The sequence below is a fragment of the Scyliorhinus torazame genome, chromosome 19 (genome assembly GCF_047496885.1).
Source record: "Scyliorhinus torazame isolate Kashiwa2021f chromosome 19, sScyTor2.1, whole genome shotgun sequence".
Lineage (NCBI taxonomy): Eukaryota > Metazoa > Chordata > Chondrichthyes > Carcharhiniformes > Scyliorhinidae > Scyliorhinus > Scyliorhinus torazame.
In genome coordinates, this window is record NC_092725.1 from 56,631,225 (window position 1) to 56,646,915 (window position 15,691).

At 47.0% G+C, this 15,691-nt stretch overlaps 1 protein-coding gene across 40 annotated transcripts in view; it reads left to right on the top strand.

Moving 5' to 3' along the window:
* Positions 1-15,691, top strand: part of nrcama (neuronal cell adhesion molecule a) — a 529,817-nt gene that overhangs the window by 373,741 nt on the left and 140,385 nt on the right. For 33 of the 40 annotated variants that reach the window (XM_072484330.1, XM_072484333.1, XM_072484335.1 and 30 more), the window contains 3 exons: positions 8,401-8,568; positions 13,386-13,403; positions 14,542-14,647. In XM_072484330.1, coding sequence (XP_072340431.1) covers positions 8,475-8,568; positions 13,386-13,403; positions 14,542-14,647 — 218 coding nt within the window. In that variant the 5' untranslated portion in view covers positions 8,401-8,474. Of the gene's footprint in view, positions 1-8,400; positions 8,569-13,385; positions 13,404-14,541; positions 14,648-15,691 lie in introns of those variants that run through there. The other 7 variants (XM_072484316.1, XM_072484359.1, XM_072484319.1 and 4 more) reach the window with 1 other exon arrangement.

Genomic DNA, 15,691 nt, shown 5'->3' on the forward strand with positions numbered 1-15,691 from the left:
AAAATCGCAAACCCTGCTTAATTTTAATCTAGCACGGCCAGGCGAGATTGAACAGGTTGGGGCTTCTTGCTTTAGACAACAAACCATTTGGTAGAGCAGGATAAAACACAAAGAAAATATGGGCCCACCACAATTACAAGATATAAGACTATATCTAATAGGGGAATAAAGAGAAATGCCTTAATTCAGAGACTGTTTAGAATGTGGAGCTTGTGAGCAGAGGAAATGGTTGAGGCAGATTGCTTTTAAAATGAATGCAGATGAAAGGACAGGGAGCTATGATGAAAGACCGTGATGAGGGAGAGCAAATGGGAGGAGGCTACTGTTGGGTTTGAACATGAATGCAAACTAGAGGGGCTGAATGGTCTGGTTATGTGCTGGATGGAATTCCATGTACATAAAGGCACACTTCTACTCCTCAGTGCCACCTGAGAAACCTGGTGTGAGGTATTGCAATATTTGACCATCAGTGCACACCATTTCCTACTCTCTCCAAGCATGTAGTTTTTAAAAATGAGATTTGGAATTATTGTCACGTGTACCGAGGTACAGTGAAATGTATTGTTCCAGACATGAAAAATATAGGACATATGATAAATACACAGTGTAAATACAAAGACACAGACATTGGGTGAAGCATACGAAGTGTAGTACTACTCAGTAGAGAAGATGTGTGGATAGATCTGTTCAGTCCATAAGAGGGTCATTCAAGAGTCTGGTAATAGCGGGGAAGAAGCTGTTTTTGAACCTGATAGTGTGTGTGTGCTCAGACGTTTCTATCTCCTGCCTGATGGAAGAGGTTGGAAGAGAGAATAACCCAGGTGGGGAGGGGTCTTTGACTATGCTGCCCGCTTTCCCAAGGCAGAGAGAGGTATAGACAGTCAATGGGTGGGAGGCGGTTTTGCATGAACTGGGCTGTGTTCATGACTCTCTGTAGTTTCTTACGGTCTTGGGCCGAGCAACTGCCAACCAGGCTGTGTTACAGCCAGATAGGGTACTTTCTATAGTACCTCTATAAAAATTGGTAAGAGTCAATGTGGAAATGCTGAATTTCCTTAGTTTACTGTGGCAGTATTTAGAAATGAAGAAGCTGCAATACTGGAAAATGTAACTTTTCAGAAGACGCCCAGGATATTGTCAGAGTACTTTGGAGCTTTTCAACCTCTTTGTCATCCACTGTCATCGCTATAAAAGATTATCGTTCTGACATTCAAAATCATTCTTTCGCACAACTCAAGACACTGGAACCCTTGACCTTCATCTGCTTATCCCCATATGAATCGCAGAATCCAACCAAAACATTGACTAAACACAGCATTCTAGCTTAGTCCTTCTTTGTGGTGTTCTCTACTTTGCTTTACCTGGATGGCTTGAATGCGTAGTGTTGAATAAAGAACACCAAGCTTTGTTAAAGCACAAACTAATTTATTAACACTACTAACTAAGATTCATACACATTCCTAAATTACTAAGTTATTATATTAAACTATGCTATCTCTAATTACAGAACTCTCAAATACACAACTGCTCCTATGCCTCACCGTCTTCTAATACCTTCTCACTCCCACAAGGCTTAGCATCAATGCCTTATGTACTTGTAACTATAGCTCCCTCTACTGGCTACTCTAGACATTTCATTAAACCTTTGCAGTTCTTATAGTTATGATAATACCACATTCTTCGCTCATCATCTGGAGAATCTGCTGGTCTTCACTTCACTGCCTTTCACCCAGCTTTCATACAAATAAAATTAATCACTTTGCAATACTGTATCGTCAAACGACCCACATTTCCCTCCAAGAACAGGAGACAAAATTGTCGGGTAGGTAGAAACTAGCTGCCTGATCACATTTGTCTCATAATGTTATGCTCAACAAGACCATTTTAGGGAATTCTGAGGCATTTCGCTCTGACCCTTGAAGGGGATGAAAATGAATTTCTGGGGAATGTGCTTCATAGTCACTACATCAGCCACTGTGTCACTACTGGACGTGAACAGGAATATCAATGTAGGCCTTAAACCTGCCGAGCAATCTGCTGTGAATCCACATGCACCTCACAAGTAGACCATTTCCACAAGAGGTCGATAACTCTCCGCAAACAAAACCCACATGTTTAAATAACTAATGTGTCCGTCTCAGTAACGACTTGGATTTGTATAGCGCCTTTAACATAATAAAACACCCCACAGCATGGCACAGGAACATGAGAAGCAAAATATGACACTGAGTCACACGTACGGATATCAGATCCAATGACAAAATGCTCGGTCAGGCTGGTTTGAAGGAGCTTGTCACAGGAGGAGAGAGAGGTGGCGAGGTGTGAGGAGGGAATTCCAGAGCTTAGGGTCCAAGCCCTAACTGAAGGTACATCCTCCAATGGGGCAACAATTATAACCGAGAATGCTTGGTGGTCCAGAATTAGAGGAGTGCGGGTATCAAGGAGAGTTGAGAGATTGAAAACGATTTTACCGAGATAGGCCACCTGGGATTTGAAAAAATTCGAGGCATTGCTTAACTGGGAGCCAGTGGAGGTCAGGGAGCACTGGAGTGATGGGTGAACAGGATTAGGTGTGTGGTAGTCACCACTGTTGTATTGTATATACTACATACGGGGGTATTACGGGAAGGCACAGAAGCTCCAGATCCATTACACACGGCTGAGCTCCGATATCTTTCCCCTCATCCGGGACGCACCGACCCACGCTGAGGCCATGGCGCTACGCTCAGCAGACAAACAAAATCTACGTCGGGCACCTCCTGTCCACGCGGCATCAACTCCCCGGTGAGTCTGTGGGAGATTTCTGGCGTGCCCTGCATGTCCTGGTGAGAGACTGTGATTGCCAGGCCATTTCGGCCGCTGAACATTCTGACCTGCTACTTAGAGACGTGTTCATTACAGGCATAGGGTCGGCCTACATCCGCCAGCGCCTCTTAGAAGGGGCTACCCTCGACCTCGCGGCGACAAAGAAACTAGCGCTCTCGCTCACAGTCGCCTCACGCAATATACAGGCGTTTGCCCCCGACCGCATGGCCCACCCCTCCTGGGCATCGTGGACCCCGCCAGCGAACACCCCATCGTGGACCCCATCAGCGACTTCCCCCAGCCAACCCCAGGTCTGCGCCGCGCGGCAGCCAACCAACCTCGGGGGACCCAAGTGCTACTTATGCGGGCGCTCAAAACACCCCCGCCATCTTGCTCGCCTCACAACACGTGCGGTCCGTGGGCGCCGCCATCTTGCCCACTTCAGGACCTCTGCTCGTCGGGCACCTCATCGGGCCGCTCATCGCCTGCAACCGCCGTCGACTAGCCACGTCTGGCCTCCATCACGATCGACCAGTCCCGACCGCACAACCTCGCGACCCCTTCGCGACAGTGAAGGTCGACAGACACAAGATATCCTGCCTTCTGGACTCCGGGAGCACTGAGAGCTTCATCCACCCCGATACGGTAAGGCGCTTCTCCCTCATGGTACACCCCACCAACCAGAGAAGCACCCTGGCCTCCGGATCCCACTCCGTGGTGATCCGGGGGTATTGCACCGTCATCCTCACCATCCAGGGCGTAGTGTTAAGCGGCTTCCAGCTCTACGTCCTCCCCAACCTCTGCGCTGCCTTGCTACTCGGCCTGGACTTCCAGTGCAACCTCCAGAGCCTAACTGAAATTTGCGGCCTCACAACCCTTAACGTCGACCCACCTTCTCTATTTGCAAACCTCACCCCGGATTGCAAACCTGTCGCCACCAGGAGCAGACGGTACAGCGCCCAGGACACGACCATCATCGGGTCTGAGGTCCAGCGGCTGCTGCGGGAAGGTATCATCGAGGCCAGCAACAGCCCCTGGTGAGCCCAAGTGGTAGTGGTGAAAACGGGGGAGAAAAACAGGATGGTCGTTGACTACAGTCAGACCATCGATCGGTACACGCAGCTCGACGCGTACCCCCTCCCACGCATATCTGATATGGTCAATCAGATTGCACAGTACCGGGTCTTCTCGACAGTGGACCTGAAATCTGCCTACCACCAGTTCCTGCTCAACAGGGGCATTGCCTCGAGCAGGATGACCAGCTACAACCCCCGGGGAAACGGGCAGGTGGAGCGGGAGAATGGGACGGTCTGGAAGGCCGTCCAGCTGGCCCTACGGTCCAGAAATCTCCCGGCCTCCCGCTGGCAGGAGGTCCTACCCGACGCCCTTCACTCCATTTGGTCGCTCCTGTGCACTGCGACTAACAAAACTCCCCATGAACGTCTCTTTGCCTTCCCCAGAAAGTCCACCTCCGGGATTTCCCTCCCAACATGGCTGGCAGTTCCAGGACCCGTTCTCCTCCACAAGCACGTGCGGCTCCACGAGGCGGACCCGTTGGTTGAGTGGGTACACTTACTCCACGCGAACCCGCAGTACACCTACATAGCGTACCCCAACGGCCGCCAAGACACAGTCTCCCTCAGGGACCTGACGCCAGCTGGGTCCCCCCCCCCCCTTCTGCCCTGGCGCCACCCTCCCTCCCCCGGCGCACCCCACCACAGCCCCCGCTCCATGATGATCCGTCCTGCCCTTGGTCTCACCCGGGAATGAAGATGAGGTCGACGCGCTCCCGGAGTCACCGACGACCGATCCAACGCCTAAATTGCCACCAGAACTATGGCGCTCGGGGGTAGATCCCTGCCTGCTGGCTCCGCCCAGTAGGCGGAGTATAAATGTGTGGGCTCTCCGAACTGCAGCCATTTCGGCAGCAGCTGCGGGAGGCTCCACATCACTGCGTAATAAAGTCTTGATGACTCTCTCCTCTCGTCTCCTCGTAATTGATAGTGCATCAAGGTGCAAGTGAGGACAGAGGCAGCAGAGGTTTGGATTGTAGAATGTAAGACTTTCCTCATTTAAGCAGGCCGCCATAATCCAGAAAAAGTGCCCTCTTTGGTGAACATGAAACATCTCATGACACAATTTCAAGAAGGACAGTAGAGTTCCCCTGGTCCCAGCATCACAGAGGCAGAATATCTGGCCCTCATATCTCCTCAGAGTTTGTGGATGTTTGCTGCATGTAAATTGGCTGCTGCTTTTCCTACATTTCAGTGACTGAAATTCGGAAGTTCTCAACTGGGTTGTACTGAATTTGTGCAAGGTACCAGCTGAATGTGAGACCTCTCTGGGGCATGCTAGGGGGTGAAATGGGTTTCAGATGGTAGAGTAAATAATGACCCAGCAGCCCATTTCATGCACTACTTAAATTTCTTTTCGCTAACTTCAAAAATGCGGGTGGCCGTGGATCCCCGGAGACCAATGTCATCCCCACCATTTTTCCAATTGGAAAATAACTCCTAATGCCCCCTGGTGAGGCAACAATGATTTTTGTGTGGTTTAATTAACAACAAATGTGTTCATAGCGAAGCAAACTTACAGAGAGCAAATTTAATTTATTTATTTGCCCCCACACTTCATTCAGAACATTTATGAAATGGGTTTCAGATGGCAGGGTAAATATTGACCCAGCAGCATTAGAAACATTCTGACTTAAAAATAACGAGGTGCAATAAAATTCAACTTGTCTCCATACAGTATGTTAGGTGCCTCTATCCAAATCATAGAATCATAGATTCTCTACAGTGCAGAAGGAGGCCATTCGGTCCATTGAGTCTAAACTAACCCTTGGAAACGGTACCCAACCTTGGCCCAAGCCTTGACCCTATTCCTGTCACTCAATAACTACACCAATCTTTTTGGAAACTAACGGAAAATTAAGCATGGCCAATCTACCTAACCTTTAAAAAAATTTTTTTTAGAGTATCCAATTCTTTTTTTTCCAGTTAAGGGGCACTTTAGCGTGGCCAATTCATCTACCCTGCCCATCTTTTTGGATTGTGGGGGTGAGACCCAGGCAGACAGAGGGATAATGTGCAAACGGCACACGGTCAGTAACCTGGGACCGGGATCGAACCCAGGTCCTCGGTGCCATGAGGCAGCAGTGCTAACCACTGCACCACCGTGCCACCTTAGGCAATCCGCCTAACCTGCACACCTTGATTGTGGGAGGAAACCGGATCACCCGGAGGAAATCCACGCAGACACAGGGAGAAAGTGCAAACTCCACACAGACAGTTATCAGAGGCTGGAACTGAACCTGGGTCCCTGGCGTTGTGAGGCAGTGGTGCTAGCCACTGTGCCACCGTGTTGTAGACAATTGTAATACTCTTAATGCTTGCAATGTATATTCAGTGTCAGGCACATAGGGCATTTGAAGTCCAATGTTTCATGTAAAATTAACATCTGACATCGCTGATGAATAAATACAGTCCTCCCACTTACATAGCACTTTGAAAGCTGAGGCAATCACATTGAAGGAAGACAGAGCATCCACTGGCTTGAAACCTCTAACTTGCTCCACGTTTCAGTGCTGATCTTGTCCATCTACCACTCACGACCCAATCCCAACGTACCTGTGCTCCGTACACGCATCTGAGGCAGCTCGTGGACCGCCTCTCATGATAGGGTAATCTTTTCTCGCTTGCAACAAACGTTGTACTCCCCCTCTTTGCATTTTCTAATTACTTCAGGTGTCAGCTCAGTCTGATGGATTCGAACATTTCATCGAAAGTGTTCAGTGTAATTCCCGGGCTGGTGTTAAATTCATTGCAACAATTAGCATTGAAAATCAAATAAATGATTTTCAACCAACTGAGTCACACACAGGTTTAAAACGAATGCGAATCACAGAACCACAGAATTGTTACAGTGCAGGAGGCGGCCATTCGGCCCATTGTTTTTACATTGCATGTAATATTTTTTCCTTGTTCTCCGCAATTATCCTTTCTGATTCTGAACTCAAATCCTGAAGCATCCTAATTTGAGAGTTCCAGTACAATTGAACACCACAGAATCCATAGAATTCCTATAGTGCAAAAGGAGGCCATTCGGCCGGCTGAGGCTGCACCGACCCTCTGAGATAGCGCCCTATCCCCGTTACCCCCCCTAACCTGCACATCTTTGGTTACTCAGATAACTTAGCATGGCCAATCCACCTAAACAGCACATTTTTCTGTTCTGTGTTGATTTCTCTTTATTTGGCGGGTGTTGGTGAAGAAAACAGAATATTGCGTAAAGGTTGATGCCACTGGATTTGAAAAAGAAATAACCTTTTGGTATTTGGATTCTGTTTCCATGTCAGCCCACTGGCTCAGCTGTGGTTCAGTTGGAAGCACTCTTACCTCTTTGAGTCAGAAGGTTGTAGGTTCAAGACTTACCCCGGAAAGCTGATCTACACTGTAGTGCCGTACAGAGGGAATGTTGTGCAAATTTTGAATCAGGCAGTAAACCGAGGACCTGTCTGAATCTCAGACGGGCACAAAAGATCCCACGGCACAACTTTGCAGAGTAGAAGTAAGGTCATCCTACTGTCCCGGCCAAGATTTACCCCTCAACTGACAGTATTGAAACAAATTATTGGGTCACTAACAGATTGTTTATGGGATCTTACTGTGCGTAAACTGCCTGTCGCGTTTCAAGATTATGACATTGACAAACTTCAAAAAGTACTGTATTAAATGCAAAGCGCTTTGGAACATCCTGAAGTTGTATTTAACATGTCATCCAAAAGTTGGCATCGCTGCCAGTGTAGCACTTCCTCGGCGCTGTACAGGAAGTTCTGGTTTAGATTTTTTTGTTCAAGGCTCTGGAGTGGTGCTTGCATCCACAACCTTCCAGATGATGGGAACGATTGCCATCTGCTGAGCCATATGGCTGTGCAGTTGACAGTGCGCACTGCAATAGTGCGCTTGTAATTATAATAATGGAATAGATCTATTTATCCCAAACACAACCTGTCGGCAATCAGTTTGCTTAAATGCTCCTGCTTCTTCAGAACACAAACTAACCAAGCCTGTTCCTACCCCATTGAACCGGTTTCTCCCCCCCCCCCCTTGTCCAACCTCTTCCCACTTAACTTACGTTTTTGATTTTTCCGCACTCTTTGTCATTTCAATAATTTCCAGGCCCTGACCGCTCCCTCGGCTAGTTGTTTTAATAAGCATTCATGAGATGCAAATGACATTCGCGCCACCAGCCAGTGGGAAGACCGACCCACCATTAACCTGCCATTGCGAGAACTGCAATGTGATTCTTCCGCTGGCGGGTTTCTGACTTTCTTGGCTGCCAAGGACTGCGGGCAGGATCGGAGAATTCCGCCCACTAACTCCGTTTCTCGCTCCACAGATGCTGCCTGACCTACTGCATATTTTTCAGTATTTTCTGTTTTCAGATTTCCCAGACCCACGATATTCTGCTTTTTGACTGAGAACATTCAGAACATTTTTGACAGCATTCAGTCCAGAACCCGGTTAATGATCTTTTTCAAACGGCCATTGTAATGTGAAATCAATCAAAATGTGCAATTCCTTATCATTGCAGCTTTTCGTGGATCGGCAGAATCCTTGATCTGGAAGGAACTGATCTCCATCATCCCTGCTCTTCAAGTTTGGAAAATGCCAGGAAGGGAAATAAGCCGAACATACAGAAGCACTTCATTCCTTCTCCTTTTGGTCCACCTGGGTACAGCATTGGAAGTACCTCTTGACTGTGAGTCAAAATCCAATCCATCATTGATTGTTCCCAATGTCCTACTGGCAGCCTGTAAGGAGATCAACATGGAACAGCTCCCCCAGTGGTTTAATGGCTCAGTGCACTGCTCCAGGATGATACTGTCATACAGAACAGAAAAACTTAGGTCAGATTTTGCTGAAAGTAGGCATCTGAACGGTAAACACCTTAATTAATGTCCAAATCAGCCAGCAACATGGAGCAAAAAGAGACTCATAGTGAATTGAGAATTACCACAATTGCTGGGTGATTTGCACTGTTCCACCATTAGCTTTGTAAAAATACCACCCCATGATTTTAATTAAGTTTTGCAATTGCACATTAATTGCCCATTAAACTTGCCACAGAACATTAAGTTTAGTAATTAATTGAGTGAGTACCCTTTTAATACTGCGATAATGGTTACCAATCAATTTCTCTTGCTCAAAGAAAACAATTACAAATGTGGAGTCTCATTCCTTCAGGATATGTGTTATGTAGAAAGATACTAAAAATGTCAGCCTTGAAAGTTGTTTCTTACTTTTCCTTTATATTTTTTCTCTCATAATCATTCCCTTTATTTATTTATCCTAATGTCCTAGATTTCATATTGAATTCATCTACTGTAAATCACCCTCCATTTATTTCTCAAAATCCTTTAATATCTTTCGGTGCAGACATACATTATTTGTTTCGCTTTTCACCAAGCTGTATGATGACCTATTTCCCTCGCCACTCTGTTAACATCTTGGCACTTACACAATTTGTATTGGCAAAAGAATTGAAAATCTAGACATACAGTTTGTAAGGCTAACCAACAGGGTGTGCTGTGAGATGTCCTGTTCCAGCAAAGTCTGTTCCCTCACGTTTAATCTGGGTTTTATGCGGGATTATCTAATCTTCAGAGCTGCTCTCTGCGATCCTTGGAGTAGGGAGAGGGAAATTGCTCAGTGTTTCTACTCCTGACCACCAGGGAGCTGCCTGCCCGTCGCAAGCAGTAAAGGCAGATGGCAGCCATTTTGGGGGATTTTGCTGCTTTTCCAAAGAGCTACAGCAGCTCCTTAGTAGGACGGCAATGTCGACTGGGCTGGACAAGGCCAAGAAGCAAAATTTAAGAACCAGCTCTCTCAAACGGTAAAAAGAGTTAAAACGGCAATGAAAGTTCATTCCTCTGTGCGTAATACCTGTTTTTACTAGGATCCGCTCCCGCCTTCTGGAATAGCTTGTTGCATTTAATTGGGCGCCGAGCTCACCACTGGCCCAATTAGAACATTTGAATTCAAAAACAGCGTCGCTGAGGTACAGGGTCAGGACCAGAAATTATCTGGGTGTCGGGTTTATGTTTAACATGCCAACATTGGTTATTCTACCCGTAATAATGTCATCAAGCAAAGTGTGCATTTTGCCAATAAGGGTCAATGTATGGGGGTGGGAGAACTGAAGGCAAATTGACTGGATGAGCCAGGCAAGCTCATAGGCGCACGCCGATCCCAGATAAAAAAAACTTGTGCTTTTCCGAGGGCAAGAAGAGACTGAGTAAAATTCCCGCGACTCTATCCCATCAATAACCGCTGAACAGATACGACACTGTGCAACAATGTATGGACAATCCTCAAGTGCACAAAACAGTTTGGATTTACCAAAGTAATATTTAAAAATTCAAACCTACACTTGTCAGAGCCCTTATCAAGCACTTTAATGAATTTAAGGGGCCATTAATCGCTGGCGATGGAGTTATCCTTTCTCTTGCCCCCACACGTCCTTTGAGAATTGGAAACCATCCCGGAGGCAACGGGGTCCTGAAATGACCTCTGGGGCTGCAGTTGTGCCATATCGGATCTGGACCCCATAGCCCTTTGGAAACCTTTGAGAGGTTTTTGAGGCGCTGCAGGAATCTATTTTTACAGGAGAGAAGAAAAAGGGTCAAATGGGGGTGGAGTGGAATATTTTCTAAACTGTCAGGGGTTGAGTACTGCACTGCTGAGCACCATTTGAACAATTGTGCATCGCAGTTAAATCTATTGCACTTCATAGGTTTCAGGAAGGCAGCTGAAGCACCAATGTTTCCCGCTTGAGGTTCTCCTGAATACTCCTCTACCAAAATGCAAAACTGATTGTTTTAGAAGAGTGCTTTTCTACAAAATTTGTGTTCATCGAGGTGAGGATGTTAATTTTGGGGAATGAATTGCTTTCCATCACAGTCCCTTTTGTCAGCCTGAAACACAACATATAGTTAGTTGCATTAACATCCGAGTTCTGCGTGGCAAATCGGTGAAGGCAGAGCAGACCATCGGATTGAAGGGTTCGGGACTGCCGCACCAATTGTGGAGGTTTTTGAAGAGGATTAGACTGGCCAAAAAGGCGAAAGGGTTTACTCAGCGATGGTGGATAAGGGAGAAGAGAGGGCCATTGTTGACTGGAGTTGAATGAACTGGCAGTGTCTGCTGCACAAGTTTGCAGAGGTAAGCTGTCGAACAAATGGGGGTCCTGCAAGGTCAAAGAGTGCGATGGAGCGAGGTACCACGCTGTTAAGCTGCAGGTGAAAGATTGTCTCTTCCATCAATCCTTACCTGATCACCTCTCTGTGCTAGTGTAACATCTTCCTATTGCTCTTTTGTATCACCCTGAGACCTTCCTGGAAGAGATTCATTCACTGCCAAGGCTGTCTTGAGCTGGAGTAACACACGGCTACAACTCCAATCTGCATGTTTACAGTTAGAATTATATTTATTGAACGACACAGTCAACTAGGGTGAGCAGCTAATTTATTGCCATTTACTGGAAGGATAGAAAATATGTGACTTAAAGGCTCAAGCTTTTGAAGTGAGAAACAATCTTGTTTGGTTAATTTGTTTGACAATTTGTCTTCATTTCCAAAGAGAGGATTTACTGCTGTGTTGTACTTCATTTGCCATAAGAGCTGTTCAGACCATTTGCTGAGGTACAGGAGTGTGATGCGCGACTCTGTGATGGATGGTGTTAATTATTTACAAGCTAACTAAGTGAACAGCCTTTATTTCATCCTGAATGCAATATGTTTAGCAATTAAAGCCGGGCTGTCGCTCAGGGCAGCTGTTCAGAAGCAGGATGGGCTAGGGGCGTGGAATTATTGTAAGGAAATGTCTGCCTTTGTTTAAAGGCAAATAGAAAGTGACACAATTTCTGTAACTGGGTTAAGTAATGTGCTTCAATTCCGCTGGCAAGCTGATTGTCGCAAAAAGGGATTGTCCATAAATTGTTGCCCACCTGTTCATTTTGTATTGATGGAATAGGGAAATGGGTGTTTTACTCAGTCTCTTCCTGCCCTGGGACTATGTGATGGGACAGCGTTGAAGGATCTCCACATGCTTAAGGGCTGCGACACAGTTTGCAGGACTTAAGATTACATTTCTGATTTTCCAGCAGACAGAGGGTTTGGGACACGGACTGCTGTCCCTCAAATCTTCATTTAAAATCATGACTCGCAAAATAACTTCGAGGCCGTCAGAACGAAAGGATTTTTTTGTTGTTATCTGATTTTGGCGAAAGACACAAGTTTTCTATTTTGGGATCGGCGAATGCCTACCCTTGCCTGGCTTATCCAGTCAATTTTCCTTCAGGTACCCCCCCCCCTTTCCACTCCTCTCCCCACCCCTCCCCCAGCTCACATGAGATCTGATCCCTGAAGTAGGTGAGTCTAAAAAAGTTAGACTCCTTGCTTTTGACTGCAATTGTATAGGGGATTGGAGTATTGCGTGCCGTTTTGGTGTCATTATCTGAGGACGGATGTTCTTGCTATGGAGGGAGTGCAGCGAAGGTTTACCAGGCTGATTCCTGGGATGGTGGGACTGTCATATGAGGAGAGACTAAGTCGGTTAGGATTATATTCATTGGAGTTTAGAAGAGTAAGGGGGATCTCATAGAAACTTACAACATTCTAACAGGATTAGACAGGGTAGATTCAGAAAGAATGCTCCCAATGGTGGGAGAGTCCAGAACAAGGGGTCATAGTTTAAGGATAAGGGATAAACCTTTTAGAACTGAGGTGAGGAGAAATATCTTCACCCAGAGAGTGGTGAATCTGTGGAATTCGCTACCACAGAGAGGTTGAGGCCAAACGTTGTGTAATTTCAAAAAGTAATTAGATATAGCACTTGGGGCTGAAGAGGTCACGGGAAGAAGCAGCACGGTAGCACAGCGATGAGCACAGTTGCTTCGCAGCTCCAGGGTCCCAGGTTCGATTCCCGCTTGGGTCACTGTCTTGCGGAGTCTGCACGTTCTCTCCGGTTTCCTCCCACAGTCCAAAGGTGTGCAGGTTAGGTGGATTGGCTACGCTAAATCGCCCTTAGTGTCCAGAAAAGGTTAGGTGGGACTACGGGGATAGGGTGGAGGTGTGGGGTTAGGGTGAAGGTATGGGCTTAGGTAGTGTGCTCTTTCCAAGGGCCGGTGCAGACTCGATGGGCTGAATGGCCTCCTGTACTGTAAATTCTATGATTCTATGATATGGGTGGGGGGGGGGGGGCAAGATCAGGGTATTGAACTTGGTGATCAGTCATGATCATAATGAATGGCAGAGCAGGCTTGAAGTGCCGAAACGCCTCCTTCTATTTTCTATGATTCCAAAATAACTGCGTTGGTCAACCGACCTACTTGCTTCCTTGAGCGTGAACCTTTAATAGGAATTGAACCGTACCAAAAATAATTGGCATGTGTTATACAATACGTGTGCGGTGGCAACTTTCTTCATACTTACACTGTGTTTTTTCCCTCCCACCCGCCTCCCCTCTCTATAAACCTGTCCCGTTCACCCTCTCATTTTCTGATTCTGGGGATTAAAGCAAAAATTCTGGACGAACGTAAGTTGGTGTGACGCAAGGTTGTTTGGTGAAAGCTGCAAAGTGTGTTCCTTTTGTAGTTGTTTGCCGTCTTGACGCACCGTGCCAGCCTCTCGCGGGGTGTTTCATTGCATGCGCACGCGTTGCTTTTTGTTTTGCTGTAACTGTGTAAAAACCGTGTGTCCCAACGGTTTTGCTGCTTGTGTTGTGCAATCGTGTTTGGACATCTGATGGGACTCGTTCAGCCAATCACAGCTTGCCCCATCCAGCCAGAAGTCAGCAAGAGGCTGCAATAGCACCTAGGTCCACGGGGAGTGGGAATATTTGGTGATCCTCCATTACTGATCACATGATCACTGACACCCGCTCGATTGCTGCCTGATCAGGGTATTGAACCCTGGACCCTGTCCACCCTTTGTAAAATATAATAATACTCTATATTGTCACAAGTAGGCTTAAATTAACACTGCAAATCACGTTACTGTGTGAAACCCCCAGTCGCCACATTCTGGCGTCTGTGCGGGTACACAGAGGGAGAATTCAGAATGTCCAATTCACCTAACAAGCACATCTTTCCGGACTTGTGGGAGGAAAGGGGCGCACCCGGGGAAATCCATGCAGACACAGGGAGAACGTGCAGACTCCGCACAGACAGTGACCCAGGCCGGGTATCGAACCTGGGACTCTGGCGCTCTGAAGCAACATGCTAACCACTGTGCTACTGTGGCTGCCAATCGACAAAATATCTAAGCTTGAAAACAATTTTGGGATCAAAAGCAATTTTGGTCACTTGGTCTCTGACGGAGTGTGCGAGGCTTTTGATTCCCCCGCCACTTCTAGCCCAGCCTGGAGCTTGGCAAAGTTTCCCAGGAGACCGCCTGTACCATTGGTAAGGCTTGCGAGGACACCCAGGTATGTGCAGGGGATCAGAGAGACGAATACTGAGGTCAATGGACAAACTGGTGCAACGATGAACTCTCCCAATTTTGCTCCAGGTCTCCTGAACAGCACCGAATCTGCATGCAGCCTGAACTGTTCTGCTCGATGGCGTTGGCGAATTGGCATGAACCAAGTGGTTTTAAAAAAAATCTTTTGCTGCCCTGCTAATGTTTGAATGTCATTTAATTTATGGTTTCCTAAACCTTGCTTTTTAATCCAGTGCCGCAGCCCCCGACGATCACCCACCAGTCTCCAAAGGATTACATAATAGACCCGCGGGACAACATCCTGATCCAGTGTGAGGCAAAAGGAAAGCCATCTCCCAGGTTTGTATTGGTTATCAGGCTCACAAAATATCTCAAAAGAGCAACAGATAAAGGGGAACAGGGCTGATGGACTCATACACCAGATCACTTTGTTGTTCGATGGTGCCTCTCTTTGTGTCCAGGTTCCTCACTCATGCCATCCTCCCCGTCCCTTCCGTTTTATGTGTGCACCATTCCTTTGAACTCCACCAGACCCCCCCCCCCACCTCCCCAACTTGTCCTGGCCGATATTCCTTCCTCAATCACTGCCATGAGAAGCAGGTGAATTGGTCACTACTCAATTCATTGCTGGTTGGTGTCAGAATATGCACCCATGCACATCATGAGGCAAAAGCAGGCAGTGACAGACACTCAGGGGAGCCAATCAACATACATAACAGAACACGCCCAATCACCAGACAGAACACCAGAGTGGGGGCTTCCAACTATAAAACACACGAGGCATCAGCACTCTGCCTCTTTCCACTGGTGACAACTGTAGTGACAGTCAGGGTGTAAAAATCATTCAACACCACCTACACGTGGATCATAGCTAGCCTGTTCTAGATAGTTAGAGGTAGTTTACTTAGAGTAGTAGAGCGTCAACCCACAGGCAGCTGTGTGCTTCGTTACTGAAGTTCAATAAATCTTATTGAACCAACGCCTACGTTTGGTGTATGCTTGATCATTTAATTGCATCGTGTTGCAGTCCGTGTTACCCCAAGGTGAATAACATGACAGTTGGTGAGATTGCGCCTTGGGCAAAATGGCTGACATGTTTGGTCACATAACAGCCACTGTACCTAAAGAACAAAGAAAAGTACAACACAGGAACAGGCCCTTCGGTCCTCCAAACCTGCGCCGACCATGCTGCCGGTTTAAACTAAAATCTTCTACACTTCCGGAGTCCGTGTTCCTCTTTTCCCATCCTATTCATGTATTTGTCAAGATGCCCCTTAAACGCCACTATCGTCCCTGCTTCCACCACCTCCTCCGGCAGCGAGTTCCAGGCACCCACTACCCTCTGTGTGAAATACTTGCCTAGTACATCTTCTCTAAACCTTA